This window comes from Motacilla alba, chromosome 8, assembly GCF_015832195.1.
Source record: "Motacilla alba alba isolate MOTALB_02 chromosome 8, Motacilla_alba_V1.0_pri, whole genome shotgun sequence".
In the NCBI taxonomy this organism is placed as follows: Eukaryota; Metazoa; Chordata; class Aves; order Passeriformes; family Motacillidae; genus Motacilla; species Motacilla alba.
The window spans coordinates 8,998,857-9,014,827 of NC_052023.1; the positions used below are offsets into that span (position 1 = coordinate 8,998,857).

Here is a 15,971-nt window from a genome sequence, read left to right on the forward strand (position 1 = left end):
AGACAAGCTTTGGGCAGCAGGAGCACTCTGCTTAGGAACAAGTTCACCAGTTAACTTTAGCTCTCCCCACTACAAACCTCATCATTCACCAGCAATGAGCAGCTTCGCCAACACTCTTCAAAAATTCTCCAGTGAATTGGGAGGGTGAAAGGGGAAGAGTTTCAGCAAACAGCTGAGCATGCATAGATAACAGTGAGGGCATCAGTAAGGAACTGCTCTGTGGTCAGCAACGTAAGAGGAAAAAAAAAACACAGAACTGCAAACAAGAAAAGGAAATTAGAGCTTGTAATGATGTGAAGAGACCTGAACAGAGAACAGATGCACTTTTCCATGACTGCTCCAAGCAAGGCTGCTTGGTTAGGTGCTGTCAACAAAGACAGCAACAATGTGAGAAACAAAGTTCCTTCCCAAATCCTCTGGAAAAGGATTAATCAACAGTCTCAGAAGTGGCAGAGAGCAGGAGCCAGACCAGAGAGGACCACAGAGAGAGATGGTCACCAGAATGCAGTGAGAGGGATGGTGGAGCCACGGAAGGACTTCTCGAGGTACAACTGCAGGTCATTCATTGGTGAGTAAAAGAGAGAGGGAAAAAACCAACTCGGTGACAAAAAATACCCAAACATACAAAACGTTAGGGAACTATATAAATTCCAGTTCTGACTTCTTTATGGTAGGTTTAATCATTTGAATACAGGAGAATGAACTCTACTAAGGAAAGGTAGGTGCTATGGAGAAATAAACCAAAAAAAAATTAGATACTTTTTCCCAAAGATGGTTTCAGAGATGCAGGAAACACATTTTTATTTTCTTGAAGACCCAGAGACTGTCTGCTAATAAACATTTCATAGTCCAACAGGTAATGCAAAGACAAGCCAAATAGCTGAATTTGGAATACTTAAATGTTTTAGACTGCATTAAAACAATCACAATCATCACAAGCACTGTCTGTATAGACACTTACTTCATTTACAATGAAGAAAGAAGAATGAGCTGTGTTACTGAAGTTAACCTTAATACTAAATAGTAGAAAAACTTTTTATAAATTCACATATAATTGAAACCAAAGACTGAATTACAAAAAAGTATGTTAAAGATAAAAATGAAAATTAGTTCTCAAAAACTATTTAAACAGTTGACTATCCATTACTATATTTCTTGTTTTATGGGACAAAAGGAACATTAGTATTTAGTTCTTCATGTCACCAGATTAAAATAAATATTTGGAAAAAAAATTGCTAGAAAGGCAATGCAGGTTGAAAAAAACAGGTAAGATTAACCCACAGGTCCAGATATTATTTCTATACTTTGGAGTCTGGCCACTTGATTGTCAAGGTTGTCACTACATACTTTGGAATTCATTACTCAAATCTCAATGACTTCACTGCTTCCACCTGCTCCCACTCACTCTGCAGAACATCAGGTGGAGAAGACAGAGAAGAACCTGGAGACCTCTTGATTTGCAACTAAGAGCTGCCTTGAGTTTGGAACTCTGCAGGTACAGACACGGCTTCCCAAGGCTTTCTGAGGTTCCAAGTTTTCCTAGATGATGAGTGTACACAAGCAAAAATGACAACAGTGAAGGCAGCAAATACAAACACAGTGAGTTTAAATTTATCTCCTTTCTCCATTGCCTTCACTTCCAAAATAAATTTTGAAGAGGTGCTGGAAGGTAAGTGGGAGTCACAAAAACTCATCTAAATCACAAACATGGTTTGAAAACCAAGGAATTCCCAGTTAGAATGGAGTTGTGGCCAGGATGTTCAGTGCAGTCTGCTGGAGATTTCTTGAATCAGTAAGTGAAGGTATCTGTCCTGCTGGTTGTGCAAGCAACTTCCTCACTGACAGTGGCCTTCCTTGCACTGCAGGATTCCCAGCAAAGTAATCCATTTGACAGCTGTGGAGGAGGAATAAGGAACCCTCCAAAGTCGACTGGTTCTTAGAACTTCTGCAGGTGTTTTCAAAAACTGGTCTCATTGGTAAGACTGGACCACTCTTGTCTACTTTGTCAAAGAAAGCTCCACAGAAACCCCAGGGATAAAAGTCACCCATGGACACACTGACCACAACAAACCCCACATGGTAACTGTGCTTTTATAGCCAGCCACAGATCCCTAATCCAGCCAACTCCTCTGATGTCGCAAACACCTGTAGCATCTCTGTCACTTTTATGTCCAGAAAGAACCACCACGAGTGTGCTCCAACACACTAGGGAATTTCATCTTGCCATTACCTAAATTTCCACTGTAGATTTGTGACACCTCATAATTTTTGGTGACTTCCCTACAGTCTTATTAATTTTTCAAAATCCTTTTGAAATACAGTCACTGAATTGAACTCTTTCAATTCAGCCTCTTTCTATGTATGTTGAAGGTTTATATTAACCCTGTTGCTATGGCATGACAGTGAGAATACAGCTTTTCAAGCTGCTTCTTCACCATACCAAGGAAATATTTTTGTAGTTGCAGAACTTCGGGACATAGTGGCCTATTTCACTGAAATTGCCCAAAAATTTTCACGATTTTCTAGCATTAAATAAAAAAAATGCATTATTATTAGCCAAGTTAAGTTGTTAAAAAGGAGTGAGACTTGCTTTTGCTTGTATTCCAAGAGCACCAAACTGGATTTCAAACCCAGGCTCCCAAATCTCCTTGGCTCTCACACAGGGGTATCCCACTATGTGTTCACAGCTGGAAAACCTGACACCAGGTTTCACCAGTTGTTGGGTCTACAGGAAGGGTTTGAGCCCCAGAGCCCAAACACCATTTATGTCATGGAACTTCTTCCTTAGTGACAGCTCTTCCTTAGCACGGCGTCCTGCACACCGGGCACAGCCCATACAGACATTTACAGGCTCCTTACAGTAGCTATTAACAGCATGAGGAACATCCAGTGGCATCAAGTAGCATGGAATGATGCTGACAGCTACATCTGGCCCCCCAGCCATAAACTTCATATTAAAATATAATTTAGCTGCTGATGCAGCTGCCAGTCCATTGGAGAATTACTTCTATATTAATGCAGAAGCCACTTAGTACTTCTTTTTCTTTTTAAATATCAATTTTTGTTTCATCAATGTTTTAATGAACATGCAAAGGTCTCTTTTGAAGGCTTTGTGTCCTTTATCTCCTCAAGTGCACAGGACTCTCCAGACCCTGCCCAGCCTCTGCCAGGCCCACACTCACCAGGCACTCGAGCAGCCGCGCCGGCCGGGCGATGATGATCATCAGCTTCTTCACCAGCTGGGTGACGAAGGCAACCTCGGAGCTCTCGGATCGCTCGTGGGCCTGTGGGGAGCACAGCAGCACCTTATGGTCCCAGCACTGAACTCTGAATTTCTCTGTGTCACATGCTGAAGGCAATCACCAGCTCAGCAACCAATCCAGCAGCAAAAGCACAGCTGAGCCAGCTTGCTCAGGGATGCCAAGGTACACATGGCTTTTCCATCACATCTGACTCACATTATCATGCAAGAGATATTTCAAAGGCTCTATTTGCATTATATCACCTATCAATTATAATGGATACAATGTGGGCTCAGTTTGTTTTTCAAAATGAAAAGAGGAATATTGATTTTTTTCAATTTTACCTTCCACACAACACTGACATCTAGGTAATCACTAACAGACATATTTCTGAGCTTTACTTTCAGCTAGAATTTGAACTAGATTTTCTCTTCATCATCAAGAAAAACTCCATCTCAGTTTCTCCTTTTTCATTTTTATCAATCCTGTTGAATAACTCCAGCATTGCAATGTATGTTATGTAGGTCCAAGCAGATAAGCAAAGAAAAGAGCATATAGAAACTTAATTCAGAGGATTTAGTCCTGTCTGTTACTTCACCAGATTTCAGTATAAATTGAAGTCTTAGTTTCAAGATGTATGTGTGTATTTTTGTGATGGGACGTTTTTTTACAACAGCAAACACACCAAAACAATAATAATTAAAAAAAAAAAAAAAAAAAAAAAAAAGAGCAACACAAAAAACTCCTCCGAAATTACCCTTCTCTTGATTAAGCACACAATGGCTACATGATGAGTTCTGGAGCAGAAATATAATAGTATTTCATTGCAGAGTGATAAAAAAATAGCAATGCAAAAACTTTTAAACAAAGTACAGCTATTTTTCTCCAAGGTCTAAAAATTGTCCTTTAACACAGCCACAAATATAGAGTCGAGAACCTAATAAATGAGCTTTTGCTGGCAATGAGCCAGTTACTTATAAGAGTGATATTTTATCAACAGTGCAAGCAGCAATAAAGTGAAAGGTTCATTTAATGTTGTCCATTAGAATCACCTAAGAGGAAGACATATTTATATATCTTTATACGTCTGAGAAGTCAAATCACACTGGTGACCACCTAAAAGAGCAATACAAAGACAGGGAGCAGAAATTCAGAACTAGAAATACACAAGCAGCATCTTAATATGACATATCTCTGATACATTGCTGCCAAACAAAAAATACTAAAAGGTTCATTATTTTTCATTTTGACACCAGTCAGCATAGAAATGTTGACTGTGTCCTTCTGCACTGGTTAGCATTGATTAGAATTTTAACCTTGAAGAGAATGATGTACCTGCTAGTTCATTATCTAAAAACAACATCAGAGATCCTTCCTGGCTATAGAGCCTTAAAAAGAAGATTATTTTAGAAATATTGAAATAAGTTGTGATTTCTTTTCCTAATTAAAAGATTTTTTAAAATTATAAAATAGAAAATAATTGCAACAAAAATAGTCACTTTGTGTTCTCTAATGCATTATGCAAACTTACAAGTTACAATATGAATTTTAGAAAGAAATTAATGCTTTCATATTTTAAAAGCCATTCCAGATCACCAGAGGTTAGCTGCACTGAAATGAATAGATAAAACACCAACAACTTTGCATTATTTTAAATTTGAGCCATGCAACTGGAAAGTTCTTTTCTCCCCCCCCACCTAGGTTACATTATACATAAAATATAATATAATAGATAGAATTCATCATTTTGCACCCATTTATACTGTTAAAGAGAACTTAGTCTTTTAAATCAAGTCCTTTTGTTTTCTCCTTTTCTCATCTCTGACAATTCAGGCAAAACAATTTAAAAATGCAGCTAGTTTAATCAGGTGTCTCTTTTGAAAATGAAAAGCTAAACCATGACTGCCAAATGATACAGAAAAGCAAAAGGAAAAAGAAAAGAAAGCATTTACAAAAACCAAACACAACTTGTAACAGCCACTCAGCCATCATCTCTGCACAGCGCTGTTCTCCCAAGATCCTCAGTGAAACTGCCTCCTCTTCTTTCCTGCTCCCACAGGACAGCCCGGACATCCCGACAGACTGCTCATCCCCAGCGTCCCACGGACAGAGCCCAGGAGCAGGAGGTTTGTCCAGCCGAGCACCACCTGCCGCCCCCATGAGCCGGGTGCCAGCTGTGCCACCTCAGCAGCGCGTCCCCAGGAGCACGCGCCAGCCTCCGGGCTGCTGGTGGCATCTCAGGGCTCCCCTGCCGTCCCCAGGAGGGGTTTGGGCAGGGGCTGATGCCATTCCTGCACACGCTGCTGGTGACACGTGCACAGGAGGTAGAGATGGGTAATTTACAAACCGATTCCCTCATCTGAAAGACCCATCCGTCACTAACTGTGGCTGCTGGGGCATGAAATTAAAATCACTGTCCTCCCCTGGGCTTCAGCAGGACCAATAACTGGGATATGCAAGTCACAACGCTGTAATTGAGCTAATATACTGATGGAAACCAAAACAATAGACCTGCATAGCCAAGGACTGATAAATTTACACTCAGGCTCCTACTAAGAAAGCAACCCCAGCCAGAATATCCATTTGCCAACATGCAGCATCAGTCACTGCTGTAGAACACTCATATTCTCCCCTGCTCCTTTTGTTCTGAGCACAGAAACACCTGTAATCCTTCACCTTCCTGCCCAACTGGCTACACCTAGGTACTTCTACCTTATTGATTCAGCCAAGGAATAACTGCCTATAACCTTTTGTTCCTCAGTAGCCTGAGATTCTAACCCATGGTAACAGGTAAAGAACTGAATGTCACATGTTCTTTTCTACATCAGTGCTCTATCTTCTTTTTTTTTTTGTATTTTTACTTTGATGTGAAGTGTAGCATTCAAGTTCATGTTTTCCAAAATGAAGAAAATCTCTTAAATTCATTTTTACCTCATGATTATTTCAATGATGTGATAAGTTCTTCTGGCTAAAAGACAGTATTTCATGCTCCAAACAAGGGAAAAGATCTCATTTGCCATAGCTAATGAGATTTGTTGGCATGTTATTACAAAAGCCAGGATCTAAAAATCTTCCAAAAGCTTTCTGGTTTGGTGCATTTAAACAGCTCATTATTTGCATACCCAAACAGTCTGGTTTACATTTTTACTCAAACTACAATATTTAAATCAAGTTTCCATTTTATGGTTGGAAATGCTGTGCAAGTTTAGTTTGTTACCAGGTATCAGAATTGACACCTTAAAAAGAATTTTTAAGAGAGAGAATCCATTCTTTCATAATAAAATGGTAAGAAAATCTGTGGATATTTCTGCCACTTGCTGGCCTCATTATTCACCAATAAAGCATCTTTCCAATCTTTCAGTATGTTATAAAAATATACCATAAAACTCCATGGCCTGCTACACAGACCATCCAACTCCCAAGTGGAACAGCTCTTTGAATTACCTTCTAATTGGTACTATTTATGTACCTATTATTTATGATACTTTACAACCTAAACAAAGGTTAAGATCCTGCCATCAAATTTGGAATAGTTTAAACTTGACTCCAAAATGTCCTGTGCTTCGGGTGAGTCCTCCAAAGGAAATGATATCACCAATTTCTATATATTTTGACTAAAATGTTCCAATTATTTCCTTGCAGAATGCAAGTCTGAAGGGCAAAGCACAGACTGGGCAAGCAGAGGAAACAAGTAGCTCTTAAAATCTAAAAGATAAGCTAAGGAACAGAAAAATCCATAGGACAGGAAAAAACCAAATGAGAAAGAAGTGGAATGAAGCCTTTGGCTTTCCTCCGATGTCTTTAATGTTTTTGTTCTTTTCCTTCCCAGCCTGTTCTGCCTCCCTTGCCTCTCTAAACTTTCCTTTAATCACCTCTAGCCCACCCTACTTCCTAGAGTAAATCAATCAAACTGAAGAGCTGACCCCTCTCTCGCCCCCCTCCGCAGAAGATGTTAAGGAGGAAGAGGCAAAGAAAGCCCCGAATGTCAATTCCTGAACAAGCTCAAAGATGACCATTGTATCTCCTCTAATTACAGTTCAATGACACCTTTCCCAGTGTTTTCCCACCTTTCCCAGAGCAGCAGGATAATGCCTGTAGGATCAAGGGGGAAAGGACATTGAAGAAGTGTATTTTGAGGACTTTTTCTGAGGGAAAGGGGAGAAAAGGAAAAGCTGATTTATCTGACCCACACCTTCTCCGAGACCCTGATTAACCTCTTCAGGCCAGAAGACAGGACTGAAAATGCAGACTGGAAGTGGCCAGCCCTAATTTATGGCTCTCTCAGTTCCTTATGGTGTAAGAAATCACTGTCCACACACAGAGGAGGAAAGTCAGGGAGAGGGAGAATTTCAGGCTCCAAGGATCTGCTACCAAAAGCAGTAAAACACAGTGTAGTCCCCCTGTGCCCCTGAAACGTAAAGGATTTTGCTGAGCATACAAAGTCACTTTTAATGAAACCTTTCCAACTTCCAAACCATCACCCAAAGAGACCTGATCCTTTATTTCACAGCTGACATGTGCAAATACTCTGCTTCCAGACTCTGGAGATAGAAGGGGGATCCACAAGTGGTCACTGATATCCAATAGGCAGACAATCATATAGCCCCTCAAAAGATATTCTCTACCTCTCTTGGTCTGTCAAAATTACATTCCCCATCCAAGCAGAACACCACAGATCCAAACATGACTCATTTTTCTCTAAAGTATAAGGAATACCAGAAAAAATTACAGCCATACTTTCATAAATGGGGCAGCCAAAAAATTTAGCTGATACAAGGGAAGTTGCTGCAGCTTTCACAAAGCCTTTTAATACAACAAATGTATATTAATACAGTAGTTTTACTCCTCTGCCTTTTTCTAATGTCTGAAAAGAGTGGCAAAGGGACACAATCTAGTGCAACTCATGCCAGGGGGTTGGCAAATTTATCAATAAAGATAAAATAAAATTAAAATCATAACAGAAAATGAAGTATTTCAGATGTTCTGTTTCCAAGTGTCTCTGAGATATTTGCTATCTGAGAATGCAATATTTATAAAATCAGTTTTTTCAGCTTGCTGTATCATTAAAGCAGAGGATTAGTAAGATATTCCTAAACAGGGGTCTGGACTCAGCAATTGGCAATAGCACAGACCCTTCACAACAGTTATAGCATAATTTCTAAGAGATGTTTGAAATCTAATATTGTTTTCTTGTTGAAGGGAAAGAGCAATTTTTAATGAGTAGCTGAAGCATACTGAGAATGCATTAAAATTACGCCCCCTTGTGTATTTTTATGTGCTTTGAATGCCACAAAACACATCCAAGTACTAAAAGCCCACAACTGGATTACACTCAGCTCAAGAAAATCTTTTGTGAAAAATGTACAGTGACAATAATAACTATGGTGTTTTCACTCCTTGAAGGCACTATTGTAACCAATAAGTCATTCAGAGTCCTGAAGTTCATGAGAAGAGATTTCAGTAATTTTGTTCAGCTGAATAAACCCAGTTTTCATAAATGGTAAAGACTGCCTTTGACTTACTCATATTCACATTTAATTTCTGTACAAAGATCATGGGTGAAGTGATTTACTCAAATCCACCCACAGTAGATCCTGTTCCAGGAGACTGGAACCTCTCAGATCTCCTGACACCCCTCCCCTGGAATCCACACTGCCTCTCCTAAAATCAAAGCTCTGGCTTATTGGTTAAAGTTTCAATCAAAATAATATATTCTACTTTCCAGAGGGCACTTACATCCTGGAGAAGTTTCTCTAAGTTTTCCTGCAGCTCATAAAAGTACCGAGAAGTAATAAGACCTTCACGTGATTTATCTAGGCAATCTCTGGCCAGTTCAATAACTTGATGATGAATGAAACTTAGGACCCCATCCGCTAATTGCAGCACGTTCTCGGGAGCATTCGAGGCAATAAACTCAGCCAGCCGTTCTTCCATCTGTGCCGTGGCCTAAAAGTGCAGAATAAAGAGAAATTACTCCTGAATTTCACTGAGGTAGACATTAAAGCATAAACAAGTAGGGTGCTAAAGTAACATTTGCAATACCAAATTGCATGAGGCTTAAAAAATATTCCAAAATACAGCGGCGTTTTCTGACAATCAAGATAGAACATCGGAAGCAAAAGTTATGTTCACATGAGCAAACAACTAAAATTAATCAAAACACGCTTTCTGAAAATGTAAATGACCATAAAAATATCTTGGTCCTGAGGCTGTATTCCTCCCTGGGTCTCCAAAGTAAGGATGTAAGATGTGAGGCAGTTTTCAGGACTTTGAGACAAGACTGTGGAAGCTGAAAATCATTGCCCCGAGCAATAAACACACGTGTTTCTATCACTCTAAGCCCTGATATCCTGTCTCCAGAGAAACATCTATTTTTGCTGGTGGTGGAACAGGAAGGAATGGCCATATCGACAGCTGTGGGATACACAATTTTTTACACTCATTTCAATGAGATTTTGACTTTTAACTTGCTTCCACAGGTTTCAATATCCAGCTTTTTAAAAAGCCAAGGCATGGTCCTTCTTCTCACTCTTGTGAGCATTTCTCGTACCGATAGAAGACATCAGAAATTTAGCAAATATGAAATACATACCCAAAAAAATTCAGCCTTTTCCACCCTAATCTCTACATATATTAAATCTATTTCTTCTACTGCAGAATTAAGATATGAAGATGAGAAGGCAACTTGAAACTCTCAATCACTGCTTGGAAATGAGATGTAAGAGCTTGACTCCTTCTCCAACCAGCACTACAAAATAATTCTGAGCTAGGACACAAGTTCATTGAATGCATTATTCAAAAAGTGATTCTTTACCTTTGGAAACCTTTCTTTGTACACATGATTCATCATTATTATTTCACTGTCGAAGGAAACTGGAGAGCGACCCGGGCTGGAGGAGAAAAGAAATCACATTATCATTTACAGCTATCACACCAAAACTTTTCAAAACCCAGTGCTGATCATAATGCTGCCATATTGACTGTAGTCCTTCCAAAGTTTTGTGTTCACTTCAGTAATGTGCAGATGCTGGACCTCAGAGAAGATCCTGGCAAGCAGTGGCAGTCCGCAGTCTCCTGGAGTCTGCTGACATCGACACGGGCTCTGGCAGAAACCCCCCTATTTCATTTCCAGTGAATGCTAACCCTAACACAGAAGCTTGTAAAACCCCAGTGCATTTATTGCAGACACATTTGCTATTCCCCTCATTCTGTGACTGCCCTCCATGGCAGCAGGAGCAGCCCTACTCCAAAAGAAATCACAGTGAGCTCTGGAGTCTCCAGTGCCAGAAGGGAGCAGGGCAATAGGAAGTAAGGAAGTTGAGAGGATTTGTTTTCCTTTGTCTGAAGGAAACTGCATGAGCACTGTTATTCAGCTAAATCTTACATATAAAATAAATCCCACAGGCAACAGGGACAGAGTGCTTTTATGAAAGCTGCACTCCCTTGATGCACATTACGCCATGGATCCATATGCATCTATGCACAGGTTAGCAAGAAACTTCAGGGATGCCAAAAAAAAAACCAGGACACTAAATCTTGACAAGCTGCATTTATGTTACTGTTTGGGTGGGTTTTTTAGAGAAGGGTTGCATCTCGTTTCATCACATCTGATGGTATGCAGGGCTCTGACTCACCCTGCCACCAAGGACAGGCGGATGAGGTAATGCAGATAATCCCCAGCTACAGATCGCCTGCAGCAGCTCATTGCTCCAGCCACCTTGTTTCAACGTTCAAGACAAACAAGGGCTTCAATTATTTGGCATCTTAAGCGATCACTGTCTTCATGATTTTAAGAGTACTAAATACTCCTAAAAATACTCCATGTCAAAAGATACAATTTTATCTTGAATGCCTTCAAACATTTCAAACTTTCTACTGAAGGATGAAATCGATCTCTCTAAATGGAATAAATGCATTTTAAACTTGAAATGCATTACAGTTACTACCTTCCTGCCAACCTATTTAGAGAAAAAAACATTCTTTTGGCAACATATATTAACAATTCAAAGAAAATTTAACTCATTGGGTCACAGACTGTAGCAGTACCAAACCCTTTTCATGCCTTGTACTGAAATTACATGAATTACATCATGTCTTGTTTTTATTGCTGCTTATCCCTTAGCTTGAGAAAATGCACTTCAGATTAAATCTGTCACTGAATCCTTATGTTGAAGAAGAAGAAAATTTGGATGTTATGAATAGCAAGTAAAAAGACATTTTCATCAACTCCCCTTAGCTTGGTAAATAGCTATTTTTAATCAAGAAGAATTTTCTTTAAAAAGAAACTTACACTTATATTCATATGTAATGTATGACATAATTAAACATTCGGGTGAAAACATTTAAATTGCAGAGTTATAAGCAAATTCCCCTGCACATTTAGCCTACTGTCCTTATCCTTTTTTCTCTCAAGATCAAACATGCTGACACAAACACCACACTTGTTTACTGCTACTTCATATGGAGCTGGAGGATGTGGTGAACACAGTTATGGAAGAATTTATGTTTCTCTGATGTAATTTTTCTCTGTGTGATCTAAGTGAGGTATAAATTACAAGTATATATAAGCCCTTTGATACTTAGACAGAAATACTGAGGCACACACATACTCCACTTTAACACTAAAATTTGCACATGGTTAAGTATTTGCTGTCTTAGGGCTACAATAAAACATGAGGGATTTTGCCTTTTGCTTTCAAGGCACTTTATTCATATGAATACAGGAAATTAAGAGCTCTGCAGAAATCAGGCTACTTGAGCTGTCCTGCCAGCAGATGCAGCATTTCCTTAGGGAGACCCATGATAGGAGAATTTACTGTGTTTGCTTTTGTTTGCAAAACAATTTCTGGGCACACCAATTGGCAAGAAAGTGCTTCCTTGGGCATTTGCAATTTTGTCTCTCACCTTCTACCACTTTCTACCAACTAAAACAACAGAGTACTCAAAAATCTCTGGATAAAACTTCGGATCAAGGTGCACATTGTCACCCAAAATAAAATTTGCTCAATATACCGGGTCAAATTAAATGTCTAGCTGACTATAGCAAGACTGCAACATAATATACTGCACCATAATTTTTAATGTTGATCCTCAGCTTGGGAAACTAAGGAACTAATTAGCTGGAGACCTGACTAACTAACCAAAGGCTGCCTGCCAAGCACTGCCAGTTCTTTACAGCACCTCTGGGACACAACCAGGTGAAACAGGAACAAGGACTGGGCAGACAACTGAATGCCACCAAGGGAGAACACAAGGAAATTTAGAAATAAGATAAAAGGAGTCTAAGATATTTTACTGGCATGACATCTTTTCAAATGCAAAAGCTTCACACATCTACCCAGCACCAAAAATTTCACAGGCAGAACCAAACCAGTCTAACATTTCAAGCCTCACAAAAGAACAGATTATTTTCTGCAAAACAGAGGACACATGCTGTGCACGTGCATAATATTTTAAGACAAAAGACAGGCTCCTTCCCTTTTCTTGGTGCAGATAGGTAGGTCAAAGAAGTGATTATTGTCAGTGAGTTTTTCATTTCAGCAGAGCAGACATTAGAAGAATAATATCTGTCCCCTTAAGCTTAACAGCAGAATGAAAAACTACTCTCTCTTTTCCCCTCCTTCACGCTTCCTCCACTTTATGAGACAACGTGGAGGTGGATTTTCAGGGATATCTATCTCCCACAAAGATTTCTGTTGCCTTCAACCTGTCAAAACTCATGTCTCCTTATCTGATGCTTCAAAGCGAAAATAGCTTATAGAGAGCTATTTCGAGGAGCAACATTTACGCAGTAACTTAAATCTCACAAAATCTAGTTTAATGGTGACTAAATAAAACTGAGATGTTTATGAATAGGCAATTTTTCCTTCACTATGATAGCTGTACTTATTAGGAAAAAGCAGAAAAGCTAAAAGCACTGTTTCCCTCTGCTTTTACCCTCTATATAAAGGTTTAATTAGGTTGTATTTACAGGACATGACCAAAGTCAGTCATCATGGGAAACCTAAAACTATAGGCTTTCATTTTATGTCATTTCCAGGTACACAAAATAAGGAATTTGAAAACTAGAAAGCTAAAGTTGGATAAGGCACTAAGATAAGCCTTTTGCTGAAGGTGAGCCTTCCTTTTCTCCCAAGAAATAAATATTTAAATATTTGAGATAATGAAAGTTACATTAATACTAGAAGTCAGAAAACTCCCCCAGCAGCAGGGGCTGCATCTTCTGCTTTCCAATATTTCAGGGGTTTTATGCATGCCAGCAAAGACTGAGACTGCTTTAGAATGAAAGCAGAAAGTTGGAGTAACGAGCAGTGCAAAGAACAAATAGGGATACCCAGTTTTCTCCATAACAGAAAACCACGAAAAAGGTGAGTGAACCCAAAAGTTAATAAATATAAAACCACACTTTGAAGAACCTTTTCAAGTCAAGTTCACAGGACACACTGTCTTGAGAGAGGAAAAAAAGAGACCAACATTATCCGTAATGCAGTTAGAATGTGTTTTCAAAAGGAACAGATGCCTTGTGCTGTAGAATATAAAACTATTATCCTGCCCCAAATCCATGGGGATGTGAATCCCTGCTCCACAGCTTGTGCTGGATGGCACTGCCTGAGAGCAGTGTGAAGGGATGAACCCAGCACGATTACTCAAGTGGTTAAAGCTGCCTCTGAAGTGCACTGAGATGACAGAGCCCTACAGCCTGCAGGATGAAAGATAAAAATGGACCATGTGGGCCACTTGTTTTCACAACACCTATTGCTTCTTGGGCATTTTATCATCAGGAGTCTTTTTTGGTATTTTCCAGTTGTTTTGTCTGTATATTTTGTCTGTATATTCTTAACAGCAGGATCCAGTGTGCTGAAAGTCAGGCTGGGGGATTGCATTTAAAAAGCACTACCCAGCAAAGAGATGAAGAAGGATGATCTCATCTGCTCCAACTACATAAAAATTCACTGCAACAATCTTCAGCCCTTTTTACCTAGACAACATTATCCTGAAATACAAAAAGAGATCAAGAAAAATGGGCAGATTGGTGGGCTGAGTGACTGCACAAAGGCAGCTCCTGAAAAAGTCTTTATTAGTTAACTCTACTTTTATCTCTGACATTCTCCACACATTCCCACATGTGAGCAACTGTTAAAGATGACAAGTAAAGAGAACTGGGAAAAGATGGAAGGCAGCATCTCTTTAACTTAAAAAGAGTAACGATGCCAAGTTTAGTGCAAGTATTCACAACTTTTCATGTATTTTACTCCAGGGAGAAAAAATCTTGTTCAGGTGAAGCCCAGGATTGATCTGAACAAAACAAATGTAGCCTGGGGAATCTCCCTGTTGGTCAATAACTTGAAGGATTTGAAGGCTGCATTATTAAAAAAATAAAAAAAAAGAAAGAAAAAAAAAAGAACAGTTGAGAGATGATATTTAGGAACTACTTCTGCAGGTAATAAAGAAGCCTTTTCTTCTACTGAAGACACACTACAAGGACCGAAACAGGTGGGTCACATGGAAATACGTTCTTTGACTGAGCACGTGAGTACTGGATCTTTTTGAGACAGATGAGAGAACAGGCTCCTGGATTTTGCAAGCAGCTTTATAAGGATGTCACACCTTCGCATTCCAGTGCTGGTCTTGTGTTCCCTCCTTCCCCCTGCACAGCAAAGCAGCTGGGAAAAAACCAGTGCCACTTCCTCAGGACAGAAATTCTGTGCATTTCAAATAAGGCATGATTAAATAAAAGATGAGTATCTTCAAGGCACACTGGCAGAACACATCAAGCAAAGCAGAGGTGCTACCAACCTGTCAGTGCACCCTCCATGACTGCACACTTTGTTAGCTTTATCATCCAGTTTGATCATTAAGAGTGCTCTGTATGAATAGAACATTTGCAGCTAGGTACAAGAAAATGGTACATTTCTAGCCAAAAAAAGTAAGTGTATTTTTCCAAAAGTTACATCTAGGAAATATTCTATACCTAGGAGCATAAAAGGATCATCTGACACTTCTAAAAAATTTCTTGGATTACAAAGACAAAAAAACAATCCCAGCATTTGGTAGTGACATCTCAAAATGCCACTTTCTGTCTCAAAAACAGATGTAAGGCTGCAGTCATATAGGACAGAAAATGAATACACATTAACAATGACACCATCTTTTAAATTATAAAGTCACGGCAGCCAATTAAGGAAAATGTCTGATGTATTTTGTTCATCTGCTTTTCATTAAAGCTGATCAAACAAGACCACTGAAAGAAAAAATACGGTTTTAGGAAATTACTGCTTAATTGAATTCAATGTTGAAAAACAAGAGCTGTTCTCAGCTTTTGTTTTTTAAGTAAGTGAAAATATCTTCTCACCAAGTGAGGTAACTCTAAAGTGTGGGCAAATAAATAAGCAAGCTTTGTGCAGTGAACAATGTCTGGTCTTCATGTATTTCAGTATTTGTCTACAAGCACAGGCTGCCCTCTGTGAGAGGATTTTTGCTCCTGCAAACATTGCTGCAGTTGTTGGAGTGCAGGGAGTCCAATTTTCCTTGGAGGAGCAAGGGCCAGCATGAATGCCTGGTAGTGGCAAGGGTGCTTTAGACTCACACAGCATCACAGTACTGGCAATAAGGAAAATGAAAACCAAATGAGGCACAGAGAGTCGAAAAAATTAAATTACTTCATTCTAAGCTTTGGAATACCAACAAGGCTGGACATTTTCACACTAAGAATCAGTGAGAGAGCCAGAA

The 15,971-nt window shown here is 39.4% G+C and overlaps 1 protein-coding gene across 16 annotated transcripts in view; it reads right to left on the reverse strand.

The window, feature by feature from the left end:
• MAST2 (microtubule associated serine/threonine kinase 2) overlaps positions 1–15,971 on the reverse strand; it is a 215,899-nt gene that overhangs the window by 31,254 nt on the left and 168,674 nt on the right. For all 16 annotated transcript variants that reach the window (XM_038144782.1, XM_038144784.1, XM_038144781.1 and 13 more), the window contains 3 exons: positions 10,057–10,132; positions 8,979–9,188; positions 3,183–3,284 (listed from right to left, as the gene is read on the reverse strand). In XM_038144782.1, coding sequence (XP_038000710.1) covers positions 3,183–3,284; positions 8,979–9,188; positions 10,057–10,132 — 388 coding nt within the window. The remainder of the gene's footprint in view (positions 1–3,182; positions 3,285–8,978; positions 9,189–10,056; positions 10,133–15,971) is intronic.